This window comes from Dendrobates tinctorius, unplaced genomic scaffold (genome assembly GCF_039654945.1).
Source record: "Dendrobates tinctorius isolate UK_male_01 unplaced genomic scaffold, ASM3965494v1 ptg000160l, whole genome shotgun sequence".
NCBI classification, from domain to species: Eukaryota; Metazoa; Chordata; class Amphibia; order Anura; family Dendrobatidae; genus Dendrobates; species Dendrobates tinctorius.
In genome coordinates this window covers 1510932-1531271 of record NW_027361827.1, presented here as the reverse complement: position 1 = coordinate 1531271, position 20340 = coordinate 1510932, and the positions used below count along the sequence as shown (strand labels likewise).

At 41.6% G+C, this 20340-nt stretch overlaps 1 protein-coding gene across 1 annotated transcript in view; it reads right to left on the bottom strand.

Annotated features, from left to right (window-relative positions):
* LOC141052408 (diacylglycerol kinase theta-like) overlaps positions 1–20340 on the bottom strand; it is a 202299-nt gene that overhangs the window by 60190 nt on the left and 121769 nt on the right. Inside the window, exons 8-9 of the mRNA XM_073549637.1 lie at positions 6110–6210; positions 2781–3004 (exon numbers count right to left, since the gene is read on the bottom strand). Coding sequence (XP_073405738.1) covers positions 2781–3004; positions 6110–6210 — 325 coding nt within the window. The remainder of the gene's footprint in view (positions 1–2780; positions 3005–6109; positions 6211–20340) is intronic.

Here is a 20340-nt window from a genome sequence, read left to right as displayed (position 1 = left end):
CGTTCCAGACGAGCCCGTAAGGTACCTTTACTTTCAAAGCGTCATGTCAAGGCTCGTCTACAGTTTGCTCATGATCACTTGGAGGACTCTGAGACAGACTGGTTCAAGGTTCTCTGGTCTGATGAGACCAAGATCGAGATCTTTGGTGCCAACCACACACGTGACGTTTGGAGACTGGATGGCACTGCATACGACCCCCCCAAGAATACCATCCCTACAGTCAAGCATGGTGGTGGCAGCATCATGCTATGGGGCTGTTTCTCAGCCAAGGGGCCTGGCCATCTGGTCCGCATCCATGGGAAGATGGATAGCACGGCCTACATGGAGATTTTGGCCAAGAACCTCCGCTCCTCCATCAAGGATCTTAAGATGGGTCGTCATTTCATCTTCCAACAAGACAACGACCCAAAGCACACAGCCAACAAAACCAAGGCCTGGTTCAAGAGGCAAAAAATCAAGGTGTTGGAGTGGCCTAGTCAGTCTCCTGACCTTAACCCAATTGAAAACTTGTGGAAGGAGCTCAAGATTAAAGTCCACATGAGACACCCAAAGAACCTAGATAACTTGGAGAAGATCTGCATGGAGGAGTGGGCCAAGATAACTCCAGAGACCTGTGCCGGCCTGATCAGGTCTTATAAAAGACGATTATTAGCTGTAATTGCAAACAAGGGTTATTCCACAAAATATTAAACCTAGGGGTTGAATAATAATTGACCCACACTTTTATGTTTAAAATTTATTAAAATTTAACTGAGCAACATAACTTTTTGGTTTGTAAGATTTATGCATCTGTTAATAAATCCTGCTCTTGTGTGAAGTTTGAAGGCTCTAACTTATTTGCATCTTATCAAACCTGCTAAATCTTCAGGGGGTTGAATACTACTTGTAGGCACTGTATATATATATATATATATATATATATTTTTTTTTTTTCAAACAATGTGAAAAACATATAGCCAGCTCACCATAAAGGAGTTCCTCTTGATGCAGTAATCGGTGTTCACCCTATACTTTGCACGGATCCAGGCAGGGAGTATGCCCCAACAAATAGAAATATGAGGAAATTGGGGACTACATGTTTCAGCACTATGTGCCTTCCTCACAGTCCGTGCTGAAACATGTAGTCCCTTGCTGGAATGCTACTAATTGATTGGAGTTCCTCATACTTTTTATGATATAATGGATTAATAAAGAAGAAGTTTTTACAAATCTGGTGAACTTTCATCCTTTTGCTGGATCCCAATTTCCTCATATTTCTATATATATATATATATATATATATATATATATATATATATATATATATATATATATATATATATATATATCTCTGAGTGTATAGCCCTGCCCACGCCGCATAGCCACATTCACTATAATATCCCACATCATCCCGTCAGCCAGAGCCACCGGACTACTCCCCCTAATATCCCACATCATCCCATCAGCCTGGGGTCAGAAAAAGAGTGCTGAGTGGAATGGCCCTAACTTCCATACCAGGGATCCCTTTAATAGTAGCCTGGGCCGAGAATCAGAGCACTGAGGGATTTACCTTAACTTCCATACCGGAGATCCCTTTAAGAGAGGCCTGGGGTCTGTACCAAAGCGCAGAGTGGATGTGCCCTCACTTCCATTACGGGGATCCCTTTAAGAGAGCCTGGGATCAGAACCAGAGAGCTGAGTGGATTTGCCCTGACTTCCATACCAATGATCCTTTTAATATAATCCTGGGGTCAGATTCAGAGCGCTGAGGGATTTGCCCTAACTTCCATACAGGAGATCCCTTTAAGAGAGCCTGGGGTCAGTACCAGAGCATTTGAAGGCAATTGCCCTGACGTCCATACCGGGGATCCCTTTAAGAGAGCTTGGTGTCAGAACCAGAACGCTGAGTGGAGTTGCCCTAACTTCCATACCAGGGATGCCTTTAAAGGTACTGTCACACTTAGGCGTTTTGGAGCGCAGCGACGCCCTGCGCACGGCCGCCGCTAAGCCCCGCCCCCTGCCGCGCCCCGCCGGTAGCTCCGCCCACCGGCGCATGACGCTGCATGCGCCCTGCGTCCCCTATCTTTATCACAGGGGGCGCAGGCCGTGCGCAGTATGCGTTTGGCGGCGCATGCGCCTTTTTGACGGTGCGCCGACGCAACCAAAATGCAGCAGGTTGCGTTTGGCGCAGGTCGGCGCACCGTCAAAAGGACGCATGCGCCGCCAAATGCATACTGCGCACGGCCTGCGCCCCCTGTGATAAAGATAGGGGACGCAGGGCGCATGCAGCGTCATGCGCCGGTGGGCGGAGCTACCGGCGGGGGCGCGGCAGGGGGCGGGGCTTAGCAGCGGCCGTGCGCAGGCCGTCGCTGCGCTCCAAAACGCTAGTGTGAAACTAGCCTTAGCGATGTACCAGGGATCCCGACCAGCGATATGACGCGGTCAGGATCGCTGGTACATCGCTAAGTGGTCGCTAGTGAGCTGCCACACAGGCAGATCTCACCAGCGACATCGCAGGGGTCGGGGGTCGCTACTTACGTGTCAGACGAGGCGATGAAGACGTCCTCCCGCCTGCGTCCACGCGTCGCTCGTCTCCCCAGCAGGAAGCCCAGCAGGAAGCTGACGACGAGAATACACACACATACATATACACACACACCAGGATGGGGCCCTTGATAGTAAAATATATATATATATATATATATATATATATATATATATACACATATACACACACACACACACACACACACACACACACACAGTATATATCCATGAGGTCAATTTGTTATGTTACCTACTTCATCCAGCCAGGATAAACTTTGATGACTTCTCGCTCCTTCAACTTTGCCCTGATTAACCAAGCCTCAGGTGTCGTTTCCTTGAACACAGAACTGCCTTTGCCATCATCTGTAGCTCCATTCCTGTTAATGATGTCATCAGAAACCAACGTTTGCTGAGTCAGTGTCTGAAGTTCATAGTCTTGTGGGTCATCAGGAATGTAAAAAGCCCTCAAGGAGGCTTCCTGCAATATGGAGACAGAAAATGTTACATTTCCACTGTATTGAAATCTAACTAGCCATTTAATGTACTTCATGTGCATTGGTAATGATTTTAAAGTAACGTAAAAGGGGTTTTCTAGTTCTGGAAAACCTCTGTCCTCAGGTGCACTTTATTTTATAAAAAACAAACTGGCTTTAATCACCCTCCCCGGATCTAGCGCTGAATCTCTGCCACCCAGCATCACTTAGGCTAGGTTCACATTTGCGGATGGCCGAGCTGCAGAGGTCTGCGGACTTCGCCCGAGAAGCTTCGCCCACTGCCGCACCTCCTCCATCAAGCTCTGCCTACTTCCGCATACTTCTGTATGCGGCCGGCGTACCCTATCTTTAACATTGGGTACGCAGGTCGTGCAGATGTATGCGGATGCCTCCGCATGCGTCGTTTTGACGATGCAGCGACCGCATGAAAGTCCAACATTTTGCGTTCGACGCAGGTCGCTGCATCGTCAAAACGACGCATGTGGAGGCATCCGTATGAAGTGCGTACCCAATGTTAAAGATAGGGTACGCAGGCCGCATGCAGACGTATGCGAAGCTAAAGTAGGAGGAGCTTGATGGAAGAGGTGCGGCAGTGGGCGGAGCTTCACTGAGGAAGTCCGCAGACCTCCACAGCTCGGCCATCCACAAATGTGAACCTAGCCTTAGACAGTGCTCCAACCGATAACTGAACTCAGTGGCTCTCTGTGGCTTGTGCTGTGAATTTTGGAAGAGCAGCTGGGCTCAGTTAGGCTGTGTGCGCTTTTACCGCATTTTCGTTGTGTTTTTCCATCTGGATGTGCCACAAAACCCAGGGAGTCTTGACCAGCAAAGTGAAGGAGAATCCTGTAGTCTGATGCACACGTTGCTAATTTGTGACAGACAGATTTTGTGCAGATTTAAGGCTATGTTCACAAGTTGCATTTTTGCTTTCTTTTTATGCAAATTTTGAGCTGCATTTTACAGTACCAGCAAAAGATATGAGATTTCAGAAATCACATGAACACACATTGGGCTTTTTTTTCCCTGACTTATTTGGAAAACTGTAGCATGTCACTTATAATAATAATAATAATAAATTTTATTTTTATAGCGCCGACATATTCCGCAGCACTTTACATTTCAGAGGGGATTTGTACAGACAATAGACATTACAGCATAACAATAATCACATACAGTAGATTATAACAAATACCAAGAGGAAAGAGGGCCCTGCTCGCAAGCTTACAGTCTATGAGGAAAGAGGGAGACACGAAAGGTGGGTGGTAACAGTTACCCTGATTGTATGGACCAGTCATAATGTTAAGTGTGTAACAGTACAGACACAGAGGGCTAATGGAGGCATAAAGCATGTGGGAACATGATGCGGGGAACCTGGTTATGGTAAAACTTTTGGCTGTGCCACACAGGGATAGGTTAGGTTAATATGTTGAGGCGGTAGGCCAGTCTGAATAAATGCGTTTTCAGGACACGCTTAAAATTGTGGGGATTGGGGACTAATCGTATTGACCTGGGAAGTGCATTCCAAAGAATTGGTGCGGCACGTGTAAAGTCTTGGAGACGGGAATGGGAGGTTCTGACTATTGAGGATGCTAATCTCAGGTCATCAGCAGAACGGAGGGCGCGGGTAGGGTGGTATACTGAAACATGGGAGGAGATGTAGGGTGGTGCTGAGCCATGGAGGGCTTTGTGAGCACTTTTAGGCTGTGTTCACACACAGCGTTTTTTTTCGCGGATTTGCCAAAAAATCCGCTTAAAAAACGCTTAAAAGAAGCTTCCCATTCATTTTAATGCATTTTGCACTTTTTGTGCATATTGATGCGTTTTTTCCGCGAAAAAAATGCTTTGCGGTAAAAACGCAGCATGCTCATTAATTTCACAGATTTTTCTGCATTTCTTTGTGTCTGGGGCCGCGCGGAAAAAAAACGCATAAAAACTGCACTTTTTTTGCGCAAAAACGTGCAGAAAAAAAGCGCACGGTTTCTGAGAAGGAGTCCGGTTTTTATGCTGAAATTTTCTGCATATGTGTGCACATAGCCTTAAGCTTTTTTTTTTCACCTACAGAGGGTACAAAAAGTATTCAGACCCCTTTAAATTTTTTACTCTTTGTTTCATTGCAGCCATTTGGTAAATTCAAAAAAGTTCATTTTTTTCTCATTAATGTACACTCTGCACCCCATCTTGACTGAAAAAAGACAGAAATGTAGAAATTATTGCAAATTTATTAAAAAAAAGAAAAACTGAAATATCACATGGTCATAAGTATTCAGACCCTTTGCTCAGACACTCATATTTAAGTCACGTGCTGTCCATTTTCTTGTGATCCTCCTTGAGATGTTCTACTCCTTCATTGGAGTCCAGCCTTGGTAAACTGTAAAGATTTTTTTGCAGGCACTGTATAGTGATGAAATTACATAATCTCCCGATGAGTACATTTAGTTGAGATCTCTTACTTTTTAGTGGCCTGATATTTATTCTTTTAAAACTAAATATCATTTGGTAGTGAATGAGTAAAAAGTTTCTGAACGAGTAATGGGTTTCCGAATGAGTCTACGGGCTTGTTTACAAGTAGCAGTTTTTTGCTACATTTTTTCTGTCCATCCTTAAGAGTGGAAAAAACTTGGAATTTTATGGCAGCAGAATGAAAGTTCTAAAAGTCTCATTCACATACTGCATGGAAAAAAACAGCATGTCATTTCTTTCAGTGTATTAACTTCACTGTTTCTCTTTTAAAGGCTGAGTATCAAAAAATACAAATCTGTTCCAAGGAAAACGGCAAACTGCTATAGCTTCAGTGAATTTTTTTCAGTTACAATCAATAATGTGTAGGACAGGTGACATGAAAATAACATGCCATCTAGCAGCAGATGCCATTAAACTGAGTATTTGTCAACGGCAGGGACCCCTCATCAATATAATCAGTATGGATTAATAGCCATTTTAAAAAGGATACATAAAAACAATTTAAAAGGATCACAGTGTGACATTATATTACTATTTTAACAGAATTAATTTGCAAAAAAAAAAAAGAAGTTTCATGGTAGATATTCCATAACAATTGCAAGTAAAATGGGTATTAAGATTCAGTTTACCACCACTTCTTCACTTTTTGCAATTCTTGGAACTGAGATCATCCTAGGCTGATTCCGCTTTACTGAATCATGACCATCATATATCTTCAAACTCTGCTTGCCTAAAAAAAAAAAAAATAAATAAAATGACATGCTACATAGTACAAATTACACATCACAACTAACACATATGGAGCAAAATACAAAAAAAAACACAAACATTTTCTTCTATAACTCAGTTGCTCAATCTATGTAGATGACAATATGCATACACTGTACCTTTAACTTTATATAAAGCATGGCATTTACCGGCACACGCTGTATAATGGTTTTTTCTCCCCTTAAAGGGTTTTTTTTACGGAACAATAAAAGCCATATGGACGCGCCATACAGAGTCACACATTTTTCAAAGGGCCGTAACACGGATCCATACAGTATCCGCGCGTCATCCATAGTGGAGCTTTCATCACAGCTTTGCAGTACATGTGGGCCCAACGTCTGTTCATATTATTTTCACCCAGTTGAAAAAAACACCAATAACTTAATGACTGAGACGGCCATGTACACACACTATTTTGACCCAAGAAGCGACGTTAATCTTCATAATTAGGTCTTCCCCAGTGATGAGCAAACATGCTTGGATAAGGTTATAGGTGCTGTTGTGTTTGCTGTCATGCTACCATCACCATACACTACTCACAAAAAGTTAAACAAAAAGGATATTTGTCTTTTGGGTGAAATTTCCGAATGAACCTAAAATGCACTATAACCTTTTCAGGTGAACTTATTGTGATCTTCTCTAAAGTTATGAATAGAAATGTACAACTGTTCAATGTTTCAGTACTTTTTGCACAGCTCAACTTTCTCTTCTCTAACAAGGATCATAAAGGCAAAATTCACAACAGATGTTTGATCCATGGATTGGCCAATACATTTCAGGGTTCACTTAGAATTGGTTTTAAACAGTCCTTTACTTCATGTTGTTCACATTTTGCCATCATGAGACCAAGGTGACACCTAACAAATGATCAACAGTATCATAGAATCATAGAATGTTAGAATTGGAAGTGAATTCAAAGGTCATCGTGTCCAATCACCTACGCAAAGGATTGAATAAACCAGATCATCTCAGACAGATGTATATCCAGCCTCTGTTTGAACACTTCCATAGAAGGAGAACTCACCACCTCTTGTGGCAGCCTGTTCAACTCACTGATCACCCTCATTGTCAAAAAGTTTTTCCCAATATCTAATCTGTATCTTCTCCCTTTCAGTTTCATCCCATTGCTTCTCGTGTTTCCATGTGCAAATGAGAATAATGATGATCCCTGTACACTGTGACAGCCCTTCAGATATTTATAGACCACTACTAAGTCTCCTCTTAGCCTTCTTTTTTGCAAGCTAAACATTCTGAGAGCCTTTAACCGTTCTTTCTGGACATACTTTGCAGTTCTCTTACCATCCTGGTAGCTCTTCTCTGAACTTGCTCCAGTTTTGAAATGTCTTTTTTAAAATGCGGTGCCCAGAATTGGACACAGTATTCCACATGAGGCCTGACCAGGGAGGAGTAGAGGGGAATAATAACGTCACATGATCTATACTCTATGCTTCTCTTAAGACATCCTAGAAGTGTGTTTGCTTTTTTTATTCTTTTATTCCTTCAATGGAACAGTGAAGATCAGTTGATGTTACATTTGCTTTCTTCGAGAACACAGATGCAAAATAGGAATTTAAAAGTTCGGCCTTCTCAAAATCATTTTTTGACCACTTCACCCTATTCAACCTGTAAAAATCCTATAGCATCTTTGACTTTTATTTTGCTTTTGACATACCCCAAAGTTCTTTTTAGCTGCTTTTGATCTGCTTTGTAAGCCTTACTTCATTACTGGCTTTAGCTCTTCTAACTCTTGCCTTTCATTCCCTGCTAACAGCATAACAAGTACTTCTCACAAAATTAGAAAATCAGCAAAAAGTTTTTTTATTTCAGTTCTTCAATACAAAGTGAAACTTATTATATAGAGTTATTGCAGAGTGATCTATTTCAAGTGTTTATCTCTTTTAATGTTGATGATTAAAGCCAATGAAAATCCAAAAGTCTTTATCTCAATAAAGAAGAAGAATTAACAAACACCTGCAAAGGCTTCCTAAGCGTTTAAAAAGGTCCCTTAGTCTGTTTCAGTAGGCTCCACAATCATGGCGAAGACTGGTGACTTGACACATGTCCAGAAGGCAGTCATTGACACACTCCACAAGGAGAGTAAGCCACAAAAGGTCATTAATATAGAAGCTGGCTGTTCACAGAGTGCTGTATCCAAGCATATTAATGGAAAGTGGAGTGGAAGGAAAAAGTGTGGTACAAAAAAATGCACAAGCAACCGGGATAACCACAGTCTTGAAAAGATTATTAAGAAATAGCCATTCTAAAATTGGGGGGAGATTCACAAGGAGTGGACTGCTGCTGGAGTCATTGCTTCAACATTAAAACAGTAAGCACATACAGACGTATCCAGAGTCGCACTCCTTGTGTCAAGCCACTCATGACCAATAAACAATGCCAGAAGCGTCTTACCTGGGCCAAGGAGAAAAAGAATTGTATTGTTGCTCAGTGGTCCAAGGTGTTGCTTTCAGATTAAAGTAAATTTTGCATTTCATTTGGAAATCAAGGACCCAGAGTCTGGAGGAAGAGGGGAGAGGCACACAATCCAAGCTGCTTGAGGTCTAGAGTGAAGTTTCCACAATCAGTGATGGTTTGGGGAGCCATGTCATCTGCTGATGCAGGTCCACTAAATTTTATCAAGACCAAAGCCAGCACAGCCATCTACCAGGAAATTTTAGAGCACTTCATGCTTTCCTCTGCAGACAATCTTTTGGGAGATGGAAATTTCATTCTCCAGCAGGGCTTGGCACCTGTCCATACTGCCAAAAGCACCAATACCTGGTTTAAAAACAACAGTATCACTGTGCTTGATTCACCAGCAAACTTTCCTGACCTTAACCCCATAGAGAATCTATGGGGTATTGTCAAGAGGAAGATGAGAGACTCCAGACCCAAAAATGCAGATGAGCTGAAGGCTGCTATCAAAGCAATCTGAGCTTCCATAGCACCTCAGCAGTGCCACAGGCTAATTGCCTCCATGCCACGCCGCATTAATGCAGTATTTGATGCAAAAGGAGCCCCGACCAAGTATTGAGTGCATTTACTAAACATACCGGTTATAGTCGAGTATAAGCAGACCTGAGCATAAGCCGAATCACCTAATTTTGCCACGGAAAACTGGGTAAGTTTATTGACTCGAGTATAAACCGAGTATGCATTGTCTCTTTATCAATGTCCTGCTACGCGTGTCTCCCTCCATCCTGTCCTGGTATGTGGCTCCCCCGTTTTGTCCTGGTATGTGTGGCTCCTCCGTCCTGACCAATGTGTGGCTCCCCCTGTTGTATGCATGGCTCCCCGGTCCTACATGGCTCACCCTCAATCTCATCGTTGTATGCATGGTTCACCACCCCCCCACCCCCCCGCGCGCTGTCACATCTCCGTTGTCCCGGTGCGGTAGCTCTCCCGTGGTACCGCTCATTAAGGTAATGAATATGTGCTTCACGTCTATGGGAGAGGAGACGTGTGCATATTCATTACCTTAGTGAGCAGTACCACGTGACCACAGAGCACAGGAAGAGCTGCCGGCGCCGAGACAGAGATGCAGTGATGGCACGAGGAGGGCGAGTATGATGTCTTCTGTTAACCGGCGGCTGCAGCTTTCACTGTGCCACAGCCTCTGCTCAGCCACTCCTCCTCCATCACTGACTTTCTGGACAATGACTTGTGTATAAGCCAAGAGGGGCGTTTTCAGCACAAAAAAATGTGCTGAAAATCTTGGCTTATACACGAGTATATACGATTCATTTCAGTAGGCCAACATTTCGGATTTTAAAATAACTTTTCAAGCTGGTTTTATAAAGTACTCTAATTTACTGAGATAATGACTTTTGGGTTTTCATTGGCTGTAAGTCATAATTATCCACATAAACAGAAATAAACACTTGAAATAGATCACTCTGTTTGTAATGACTATATATGAGTTTCACTTCTTGTATTGAAGAACTGAAATAAATTAACTTTTTGATTATACTCTAATTCAGTGCGAAGCACTTGTATAATCTTTTTTAGATATGCCCCCCTCTTTCCATTTGATATACATTTATTTTTTCCTATTCAACAAGTGATTAATTTGTGTTCATCCACCCTAGTCTCTTTAAATGCTTCCAATTGTTCCTTCTTTTCAGAATTGTAACAGATTGTGCGGTGAGAATTTCATTTAGCACAAACTCCCATCCTTCTTGGGCATTTCTGTCCTATAGAATATCCAACCATTGGACATTTCCTACGCTCGGAGTCCATTAAAATCTGCCTTTCTGAAGTTCAACCTTAAAGTTTGAGACCTAGCTGGTCTTCCTCCTCTTGTAATCTAAAATTTGAGGATAGCAGGATCACTGCCTCCTAAATTCCCAGCCACCTTTACTCCCTCAACCATTTCCTACCTGTTGGTAAGATTTAGGTACAAGATTCCAAATACTCTTGTTCGCGCTTCTACTTTTTGAAAGATAAAGTTTTCAGCAAAAGATGATAAGAATTTTCTGGACCCAATACTTTTGCATGAGAGAGATTCACAATTCACACATCTGGAAAGTTAAAAATCTCCCATGATCAATATGTTGCACTTTTTTGAGAATAGAGACATCTCATGTAAAAAAAAAAGTAGTTCATCCATACCTTCATTCTGTCCATGTGGACTATATTAAACCCCTACAATAGTGTCATTTATGTTCTTCTCTCCTTGATTTCTTATCCAAACAGTTTCTACAGAGCTACCAGTCTCTGAAGCTTGGATCTCTGTGGAGATATACGTTTTCCTAACATACAATAGAACAGCTTCTCCCTTCTTGTTAATCCTGTTTCTAATAAATAAGTTGTAGCCTTTAAGGTTTGTATTCCAATCACGTGTATCATCACACCAAGTTTCAGTGATGATCATGAAATCATATCTCTCTTCCTATGTTAGTTGCTCTAATTCTCCTTGTTTCCCATTGTGAGGCTTCCAGCAGGATGTTCTCATACGTAAGTGGCCACTGAGCTTAGTGTCACAGATTGTCATCAGGAAATCGCAAGAGATACAGAGACATCAGAAAAATCACAGAAGGGAATAGAAGTGGTTATCCTTTGATTCACGCTGCCTGTGGTTGGCGCTCATAGCAAGTCTGCAATTCTGCTGCATAGAGGTGATTTGAGCATCACCTATAAGTAGCAAGAATGATCGTGAGGCTATTGAAGCATGCCAAAAGTAAAAAAAAAAAGTATTTAAAAATATAAAAATAAAATCATAAAAGTTCAAATTACCTCCTTTCTCCCCAATCAAAATAAAATAAAAATGAAACCTACACATATTTGTTTTTGCCGCGTTCAGTATCGCCCGAACAATAAAAAAAAAAAATTAACCTGATCGCTAAATGGCGTAGCGATAAAAAGAATCAAAACGCCAGAATAACTTTTTTTGGTCACCGCGACATTGCATTAAAATGCAATAACGGGCAATCAAAAGAACGTATCTGCACAAAAGAGGTATCATTAAAAACGTCAGCTCGACATGCAAAAAATAAGCCTGCACCCAACCCGAGATCACGAAAAATGGAGACGCTACAGGTCTTGGAAAATTGTGCAATTTGTTTTTTTTAGCAAACTTTGGAATTTTTTTTTCATGACTCAAATAAAAGAGAACCTAGACATGTTTGGTGTCTATGAGCTCGTAATGACCCGGATAATCATAATGGCAGGTCAGTTTAAGCATTTTGTGAACCTAGCAAACATGCCAAACAAAAAAACAAGTGTGGGATTGCACTTTTTTTGCAATTTCACCTCACTTGGAATTTTTTTCCTGTTTTCGAGTACACGAAACCAATGGTGTCGTTCAAAAGTACAACTTGTCCCGCAAAAAATAAGCCCCCACACGGCCATATTGATGGAAAAACAAAAAAAGTTATCGATCTGGAAATGGCAAGGTAGGGGTTTATCCATTAGGTTGCCATAGGTTGCTTTATTTTGGATATAATTTATTCTGGTCTGCTAGAAAGCCTGACAGCTTTTCCCTGCTTCTGTGCTCACTTTGTTGCCTTGTGCCACTATCCCTCCTTTTGGAGATAATTTGTTATTGCTCTCTTCTGGGAATATCTTAAAACTGTGGGAACTTGTTTGACTGACATCTATTTGTATATTTTGTTATTTTTGGCACTTATGTCTATGAGGGTTTGATGTTTTAAATAGTTTAATGAAATTTATGTTTTATTGGATTATACAGGGTTACGTCTCTGTAAACTGCTTTATAGTAATGTATACACTTGAATTCTACAATCTGTTAGTGTAAGCTGTGATGTAATAAAAAATAGCCAAGACTTGATTATTTGTTTACACTGAACAATACTAAACGGCTGTAGATAGCTTATGACTGACGGAGGTTCTACTTTGCAGCCCGAAAATGTGTGGAAGTCATCAAGAGGAGCAACTATCTTGCTATGGAGATAGTGGATAAGTCTCTCCCTTGCTTTAAAAAAATATCTACATACGCCAGAGCTGTAATGGAAAGCTCAAAACATTTTCGGGTAGATTATGTACTCAACATATTTACAATTGTTCCTGCTAATGATTTATTGGACATCAAATCTTCTAATTTGCTGTATCCGCAATGTATCTGATTCTTTGTATCTAATCATTAAACTTGATTTGGTTTAAAAATATTAAAACGGTCTGGATGCCACCAGGACCCTTATCTCACTTTCTAATAGTCTATTTCCTCTGAGGGCAAATCTCGGGACGCAGTCTGTTAATAACTTTAGATCTGATATTACTCAATAGACCTGCCACCGAAATTCTCAGGTCTTCGGCTTGCCTAAATTTTGTAAATAAGATGTTAATAAGGGATCCATAAATCCATATTTCTAGAATATTACATTGCATTACTTGCTCAAGCTATTTCATGAGCAGATTTAGTACGTAGCATTATAGTTGTCTGAGACGCCAGAGATTTGTTCAACCGCCTAATGAAAGAGAAATCGGGTGGTTAACCTCCAATACGGCATGGGGCCTGCACAAGGACAAAGCTGAAGTGTTTAATATTTAGCATATAGGCAGACAACAGACACTCTGCCTTTCTAAATAGCACTTAGCATCTATTAATAATTAAAGTAAGAGGCTATTCTTCTTCAACGGACATTTGTACTTTGAAAAAAAAAAAAAAAATGGAATCTGGAAAGGAAAGTGATCCTAAACCAAAGTGCACCAAAATGCTTCAGAATGCAACCAAGAAGTATACAGTTGACTGAGAATAGATCAGGTAGAGAAAACACAGTCGCCCCCACATATCTACCAAATCGACTTCAGAGCCTAAATGTCTGTGACAGAGTGGAAAGGATCTATAGATCAGTTATATGTAATGCACCGGTATTTTCCTTACAGCTAAAATTAGAAACAATTCCCTGCAAGAACATTTACTATGCCTAAAAGGATTTCCGGACACACACAAAGGATGTGGAGGGTTCTAGGAAACTAATCCAAGGTCTACTACACATCTCAGCTAGAGCCTTTCCTGTGCCTAACTGTTTCTAAATTCATTTCCTTCCACTTTTTATGTACATTTATAGGCCTGGGCCGATTAGGATTGTTGCTAGGCTTTTGTTTGGAGGGTTTACCTCTTGGTTTTATTGGAGTTATAGGAAATCTTGTTCTTCTTCTTATGTTAGACAAGACCTGCCATGAACTCTGGAAAATACGGCCAGACAGGATACTTAAAGAATATTCATAAAGTTAACAATCAAAACTTCTCGACTATGTTGTAAAAAATATATAACTAGGGATGTAAAACAATTATTTATTTTTAACATTTTTTTTTAAACATTTCTACCAACAAACTGATTTCAATACATTAGGTTATTTTGTGTATATAGAGATATTCACACAGAACTAAGGATGAAGTGGACACTCCAGATTATTGCATCGCCAAATGTGCTGGATCTGCAGAATTAGGAAACTTTAGCAGCCTGTTGTAAAAGAAAACTCAAGACTTTTCTGAAGAACTGAAATGACGTCTACTGATAACCACAGAGACTGCTGTAATTATAAAAGGATGAACATACAAAATACTAAGAAAAAATAGCTGAGATCAAAACAACTTTAAAATCCACTAGCAGCACTTAACCTCTGCACGATTTGATGCGGGATCACATGCTGAGCCCATTTCTTTCCACGCACGTTATGGCTGATGTAATGGGTTGCACTGACAACCAGGGGCTGCTGAACACCCTCTTGCCTGTTATTATGACCCACCTGTGAATGTCAGCATTTGGCTGGCTTTCATAGGAGACTGTGATTTCTGTTATACATAGTATGAAGCACTGCTATGTATAAGCACAAGCAATCGGGCAATCGCAGCTTTAAAGTCCTCTAAAAGGACAATTAAATACAGTAAAAAAAAAAGTTAAATAAAATATACATTTTTGGTATCGCTGTATTCAGAAAAGGCTAATCTATCAAAATATAAAATAAATTAATCCAATCGTTAAACTGCATAATGAAAAAAAAAACATCAGGATTACATTTTTTGGGCCGCCACATCACTGCAATAAAATTGAGCAAGAGGCGATCAAAGCAACATATTTACCAAAAAATGAAAATGGCATCAAAAGCAAACTCTTTATCATACAAATTTTTTATTTTTTATTTAAACACTTAAATAATATTGAAACAAACTATACGCTTTATATCTGCATACTTACAGTTGTGCTCAAAAGTTTACATACCCTGGCAGAATTTTTGCTTTCTTGGCCTTTTTTCAGAGAATATGAATGATAACACCAAAACTTTTTCTCCACTCATGGTTAGTGGTTGGGTGAAGCCATTTATTGTCAAATTACTGTGTTTTTTCTTTTTAATCATAATGACAACCCAAAACATGCAAATGACCCTGATCAAAGGTTTACATACCCTGGTGATTTTGGCCTGATAACATGCACAGAAGTTGACACAAATGGGTTTGAATGGCTACTAGAGTTGAGCGAAACAGGTCGGCCAGATTCATAAGTCGCCGACTTATGGCAAAGTCGGGTCTCGCTGCCCGAAACCCGACCACAGTGTCAAGTCGGCCATGCGGTCGGCAAAACGAGCGCCAAAGTCATATTTCCCAGAATGCTTGCACGTGACGTTTTTCAGCCACTGAGCAATGAGAAGACGTGCAGCGTCCGGGGGGAGAGAGAGAGATTTCGCGCACTTTAAAAAAGCGGTCCGGCATGTAGGTGTGTTAACTGTCCTCCATTCCCTGCCGACTTTGCTTCCCCATTGACTTGCATTGGGTTTCGTGTTTCAGTCGGACCTTCGACTTTTCACGATAGTCGGCCGATTTCGTTCGACTCGACTTTTGAGAAAGTCGGGTTTCATGAAACCCGGCTCGACCCTAAAAAAGGCAAAGTCGCTCATCTCTAATGGCTACTAAAGGTAACATCCTCACCTGTGACCTGTTTGCTTGTAATCAGTGTGTGTGCGTAAAAGCTGAATGAGTTTCTGCTATCCAGACAGACTCTTGCATCTTTCATCCAGCCACGGACGTTTCTGTATTGTGAATCATGGGGAAAGCAAAAGAATTGTCAATGGATGTACAGGAAAAGGTAGTTGAACTGTATAAAACAGGAAAGGTATACAAAAAGTTTTCCAAGGAATCGATAATGCCAATCAGCAGCGTTCAAACTGTGATTAACAAAAGGAAAAACAGGTGCTCTGTAAAAACAAAACCATTGTCAGATAGACCAACAAAAATTTCGCCCACAACTGCCAGGAAAATTGTTTGGGATGCAAAGAAAAACCCACAAACAACATCAGCTGAAATACTGGACTCTCTGAAAACCAGCGGTGTGGCTATTTCAAGATGCACAGTAAGGAGGCACTTAAAGAAAAATGGGCTTCATGGTCGATTCGCCAGAAGAAAGCCATTACTGTGCAAATACCACAAAGTATCTTGCCTACAATATGCATAACAGCATAGAGACATGCCTCAAAACCTCTGGAACAAGGCAATTTGCAGTGATGAGACCAAAATTGAACTTTTTGGCACAACCATAAACGTTACATTTGGAGAGAGGTCAACAAGGCCTATGATAAAAGGAACACCATTCCTACTGTAAAATATGGAGGTGGATAGCTGATGTTTTGGGGGCTGTGAGCTACTAAGGCACAGGAAACTTGGTCAACGTTGAAGAAAAGATGAATGCAGCAGGTTATCAAATACTGGAGGCAAAATTTGCAATCATAAGCCCGGAAGCTGCACATGGGGACGTACTTGGACGTTCCAACATGACAATGATTCAAAACATAAGGCCGAGTCAACCTGTCATTGGATGAAGTGAAGGTTCTGGAGTGGCCATTTCAGTCTCCTGGCCTCAATATCATTGAACCACTCTGTGGAGATCTCAAGCACACAGTTCATGCTAGACAGCTCAGGAATTTACAGGAACTGGAGGCTTTTTGCCAAGAGTGGACAGCTTTGCCATCTGAGAAAATAAATAACCTCATCCACAACTACCACAAAAGACTTCAAGCTGTCATTGATGCTAGAGGGGGCAATATATGGTATTAATAAATGGGGTATGTGAACTTTTGATCAGGGTCATTTGGATGTTTTGGGTTGTCATTATTATTTAAAAAGAGAAAACACAGTAGTTTGACAATAAATGGCTTTACCCAACCATTAACCATGAGTGGAGAAAAAGGTTTGGTGTTATTCATATTCTCTGAAAAAAGGCCAAGAAAGCAAAAATTTTGCCGGGGTATGTAAACTTTTGAGCACAACTGTACATGGAAGTCATATTGCCAGGTCATTTTTATCATATAGTGAACTGTTGTGAACGCTCTCGATATGACTTCTGAGTCGGGGCTCCCTCTGGTGGTTACTGTGGGTAGTGGAGCTGGCCGAAGTCTGCCACTTGACGACGATGATTGGAAATCTGGGGTTACTGACTGGAGTATTTAAGTGAGCAAGCTTCCTTCAGTGGCTGCTGGTGATTAGTTTCTCCCTGTGCATTCTGAGGTCTGTTGTCTCCTGCCTGATCCTGCATTTTTCAGTTAAGTTGTTCATTTGCTAATCCTTCGCATCTGATCTGGTTTTGCCTCTTTCTGCTTTGCTGTGAGGGTTCAGCGAGCTCCCTGCTGGGGCTGTGCTGGACCCCGCTCCATATGTTACAGTTTGTGTCAGTTTGTTCAGTCCCCTGTTATATTAGTCTCTTTTGCTTTGCTGCCAGTTCTCACCAGAATGCTCATATAGTGGGGGAGAGGTTGTGAGACCTCAGTGTTTTTTGTACATCAGACGTGTTGGATTTTTTAGGGCTTTTGTGTGATTGCAGACATTGTCTTTCCTTTCCTATCTAGTCAGTTTGGGCCCCATCATTTGCTCAGTCTATTTTCTGCCTGTGTTTGTGTCTCATCTTGTCTCACCGACAATATATGTTTGGAGGCTATCTATTCCTTTGGGGTTCTACTCCGGGCAGTTTAGATTTCACCTTTCTTGCTTAGCTAGCTCTCCGACTGTTCCGAGGCATCTAGGGCATCGTAGGTACGCCCCATGGCTACTGCTAGTTGTGTTGTTAGGATTAGGGGTCTGCAATCCGCTACGTTACCAACCTTTCTGGTTTCCTGGTGGCCTAGCCTATTCCTGCCATCCTCCTCGGTGACCAGTTCATAACAGTGAACATGGTAAATAAAAAAAATTCTTAAAATAAAAAACGGGCATGGCACTTTTTTTAAAAAATTTCGTCGCACTTGGATTTTTTTTCTTATTTTCTAGTACAATATGTGGTAAAATAAGTGGAGTCAATCAAAAGTTCAGCACTGAAGTTGAACCACTAATCTGAGTTTTCTGACCCTAGTGTTATATTTACCAACTGCTGTCTTCAGCTATTCCTGGCGCCGCTTCGGTCTTACGCCATAATCTTGTTACCTTAAATTGTGACCTACCAGAAGTTAGAAGTAACGGTCACAAGCTCTCAATGTAAGTCTACGAGAGCCTTGTTTTGGCTCTCATAGGCTTACAATGATTTGAGTAGTGACTTCCGGATCACCCAGCAAACACTGGAGCGATCCCGCAGGTCATGACCTGCACATGAAAGACCAGAACAGAGCTAGAAGCAGGAGAAGACTTAAGATTAGTTACACCACTTCATCAGGAAAATAAAAACTAAAACACACTGGAGTGGTGCTTTAACCCCTTAGTGACCGAGCCAATTTTGACCTTAATGACCAAGCCAATTTTTACAATTCTGACCATTTTCACTTATGTGGTAACTCTGGAACGTTTCAACGGATCCCACTGATCATGAGACTGTTTTTTTTTCATGACATATTGTACTTCATGCTAGTGGTAAAATTTCTTTGATAAGACTTGCATTTATGAAAATAAACAAAATTTGGCAAAAAAATGTTGAAATTTTGCAATATTCAAACTTTTAATATTTGTGCCCTTAAATCAGAGCGTCAAGTCACACAAAGTAGTTTTTTTTAAGGACCACATCACAATACCCAAAAGTGACACCATTCTAAAAACTGTACCCCTCAAGGTGCTCAAAATCACATTCAAGAAGTTTATTAACCCTTCACGTGCTTCACAGGAACTAAAGCAATGTGGATAGAAAAAAATAACATTTAACTTTTCTCACAAAAAATTTACTTTAGACCCAAACTTGTTTATTTTCAGAAGGGTATCAGGATAAAATGGACCACAAAATTTGTTATGAAATTTCTCTTGAGTACACCTATACCCCATATGTGTGCGAAATCCACTATTTGGGCACGTGGCAGGGCTCAGAAGGGAGGCAGCACCGTCTGACTTTTTGAACGCAAAATTGGCTGGAATCGACAGCAGGGACCATGTCGTGTTTGGAGACCCTCTGATGTGCCTTGACAGTGGAAACCCCCCAATTCTAACCCTAACCCCAACACAGCCCTAAACCCAACTCTTACCCCAACACAGCCCTAACCCTACTCCTAACCCCAACCATAAAGAATGGAAAAAAAAAACCACAAAATCGGTGACGCTTTAGGCCTCTTTCACACATCAGGTTTTCGCCGTCAGGCGCGATCCGGCGCTTTTGACAGAAACCGGATCCGGCGAAATGCAATGCCGGATCCGGTTTCCCCCCATTGACTTGCATTTGCGCCGGATGGCCATGCGTTTCATCCGGTTTTCGCCGGATCCGGCGCGTCCGGCTTTTTCACACAATGAAAGCCTATGAGCGCCGCAATGCGCCGGATCCGGCGAAAGCCGGATCCGGTTTTTTGGTCTGAGCATGCTCAGTAGCTCTGCCCACAAGACATATATAAAAGCAAGACAGTGGGACCCACAGCCACACCCAACATGCCACCCAAGACAGCAACCAGGCGCAGGAGAAGGCAGGAGACCACTGCAGCACCATCCGCACCACCACCACCCCAAATGGAGCAGCAAATAGAACATGCTGAGGAGGGGAGGCCAGCAGCAGATGAGAGACGGTAATTATCAAATAACCCATTCCTCCAAACTAGGGCTATTGAATATCAAGATATTCATTGGCCCTTTGTTTCTCTTTATTCAACAGCCGCCCAATAGATGCAGCAGCTGCAGCAGCAGCAATGGCAGCAGCTGGAACACCACCCACAGGCATGGAGTGTGGCCACCAGGAAGACAGCACATCATCTTCTGGGAGCCCTCCCTCGCATCGTCAGCGTTTGACGGTAAGTTTTTATTTCCAAAATCCATCTTCTCTGTAATATATGTCTATTCATTGCCTTTTATTTCAAAACAGGAATCACAAGATGAAGAGGAGCTCCCAGAAGAAGAAGGAAGGGGTGGACAGACACCTGGAGTGGGCTCACAATTGGTAAGTTTTTTTGCATCAAACGCAGAAACACAACATCACACTACACACAACACATAGAAAACAATGTTCTGCAGACCACACACAGCAAACAAATGCCTACATCCAAAGACATAACATTTTTTGTTTTCTTCTCTAGTCTTCCCAATCTGGTGCTTGGCCAAGAGGTCCTCGCAGTGCCTCCCAGGGTCGTCGGCGACAGCAACGCGGCGGTCACCAGCGTGTAAGTATAAATATTTTTGCTTTGTTTTTTTGCACTTTTTATTTCATTTCTTTTGTGGAGGCTAATTATGTTATTTTTGTCTTTTTCTTTAACA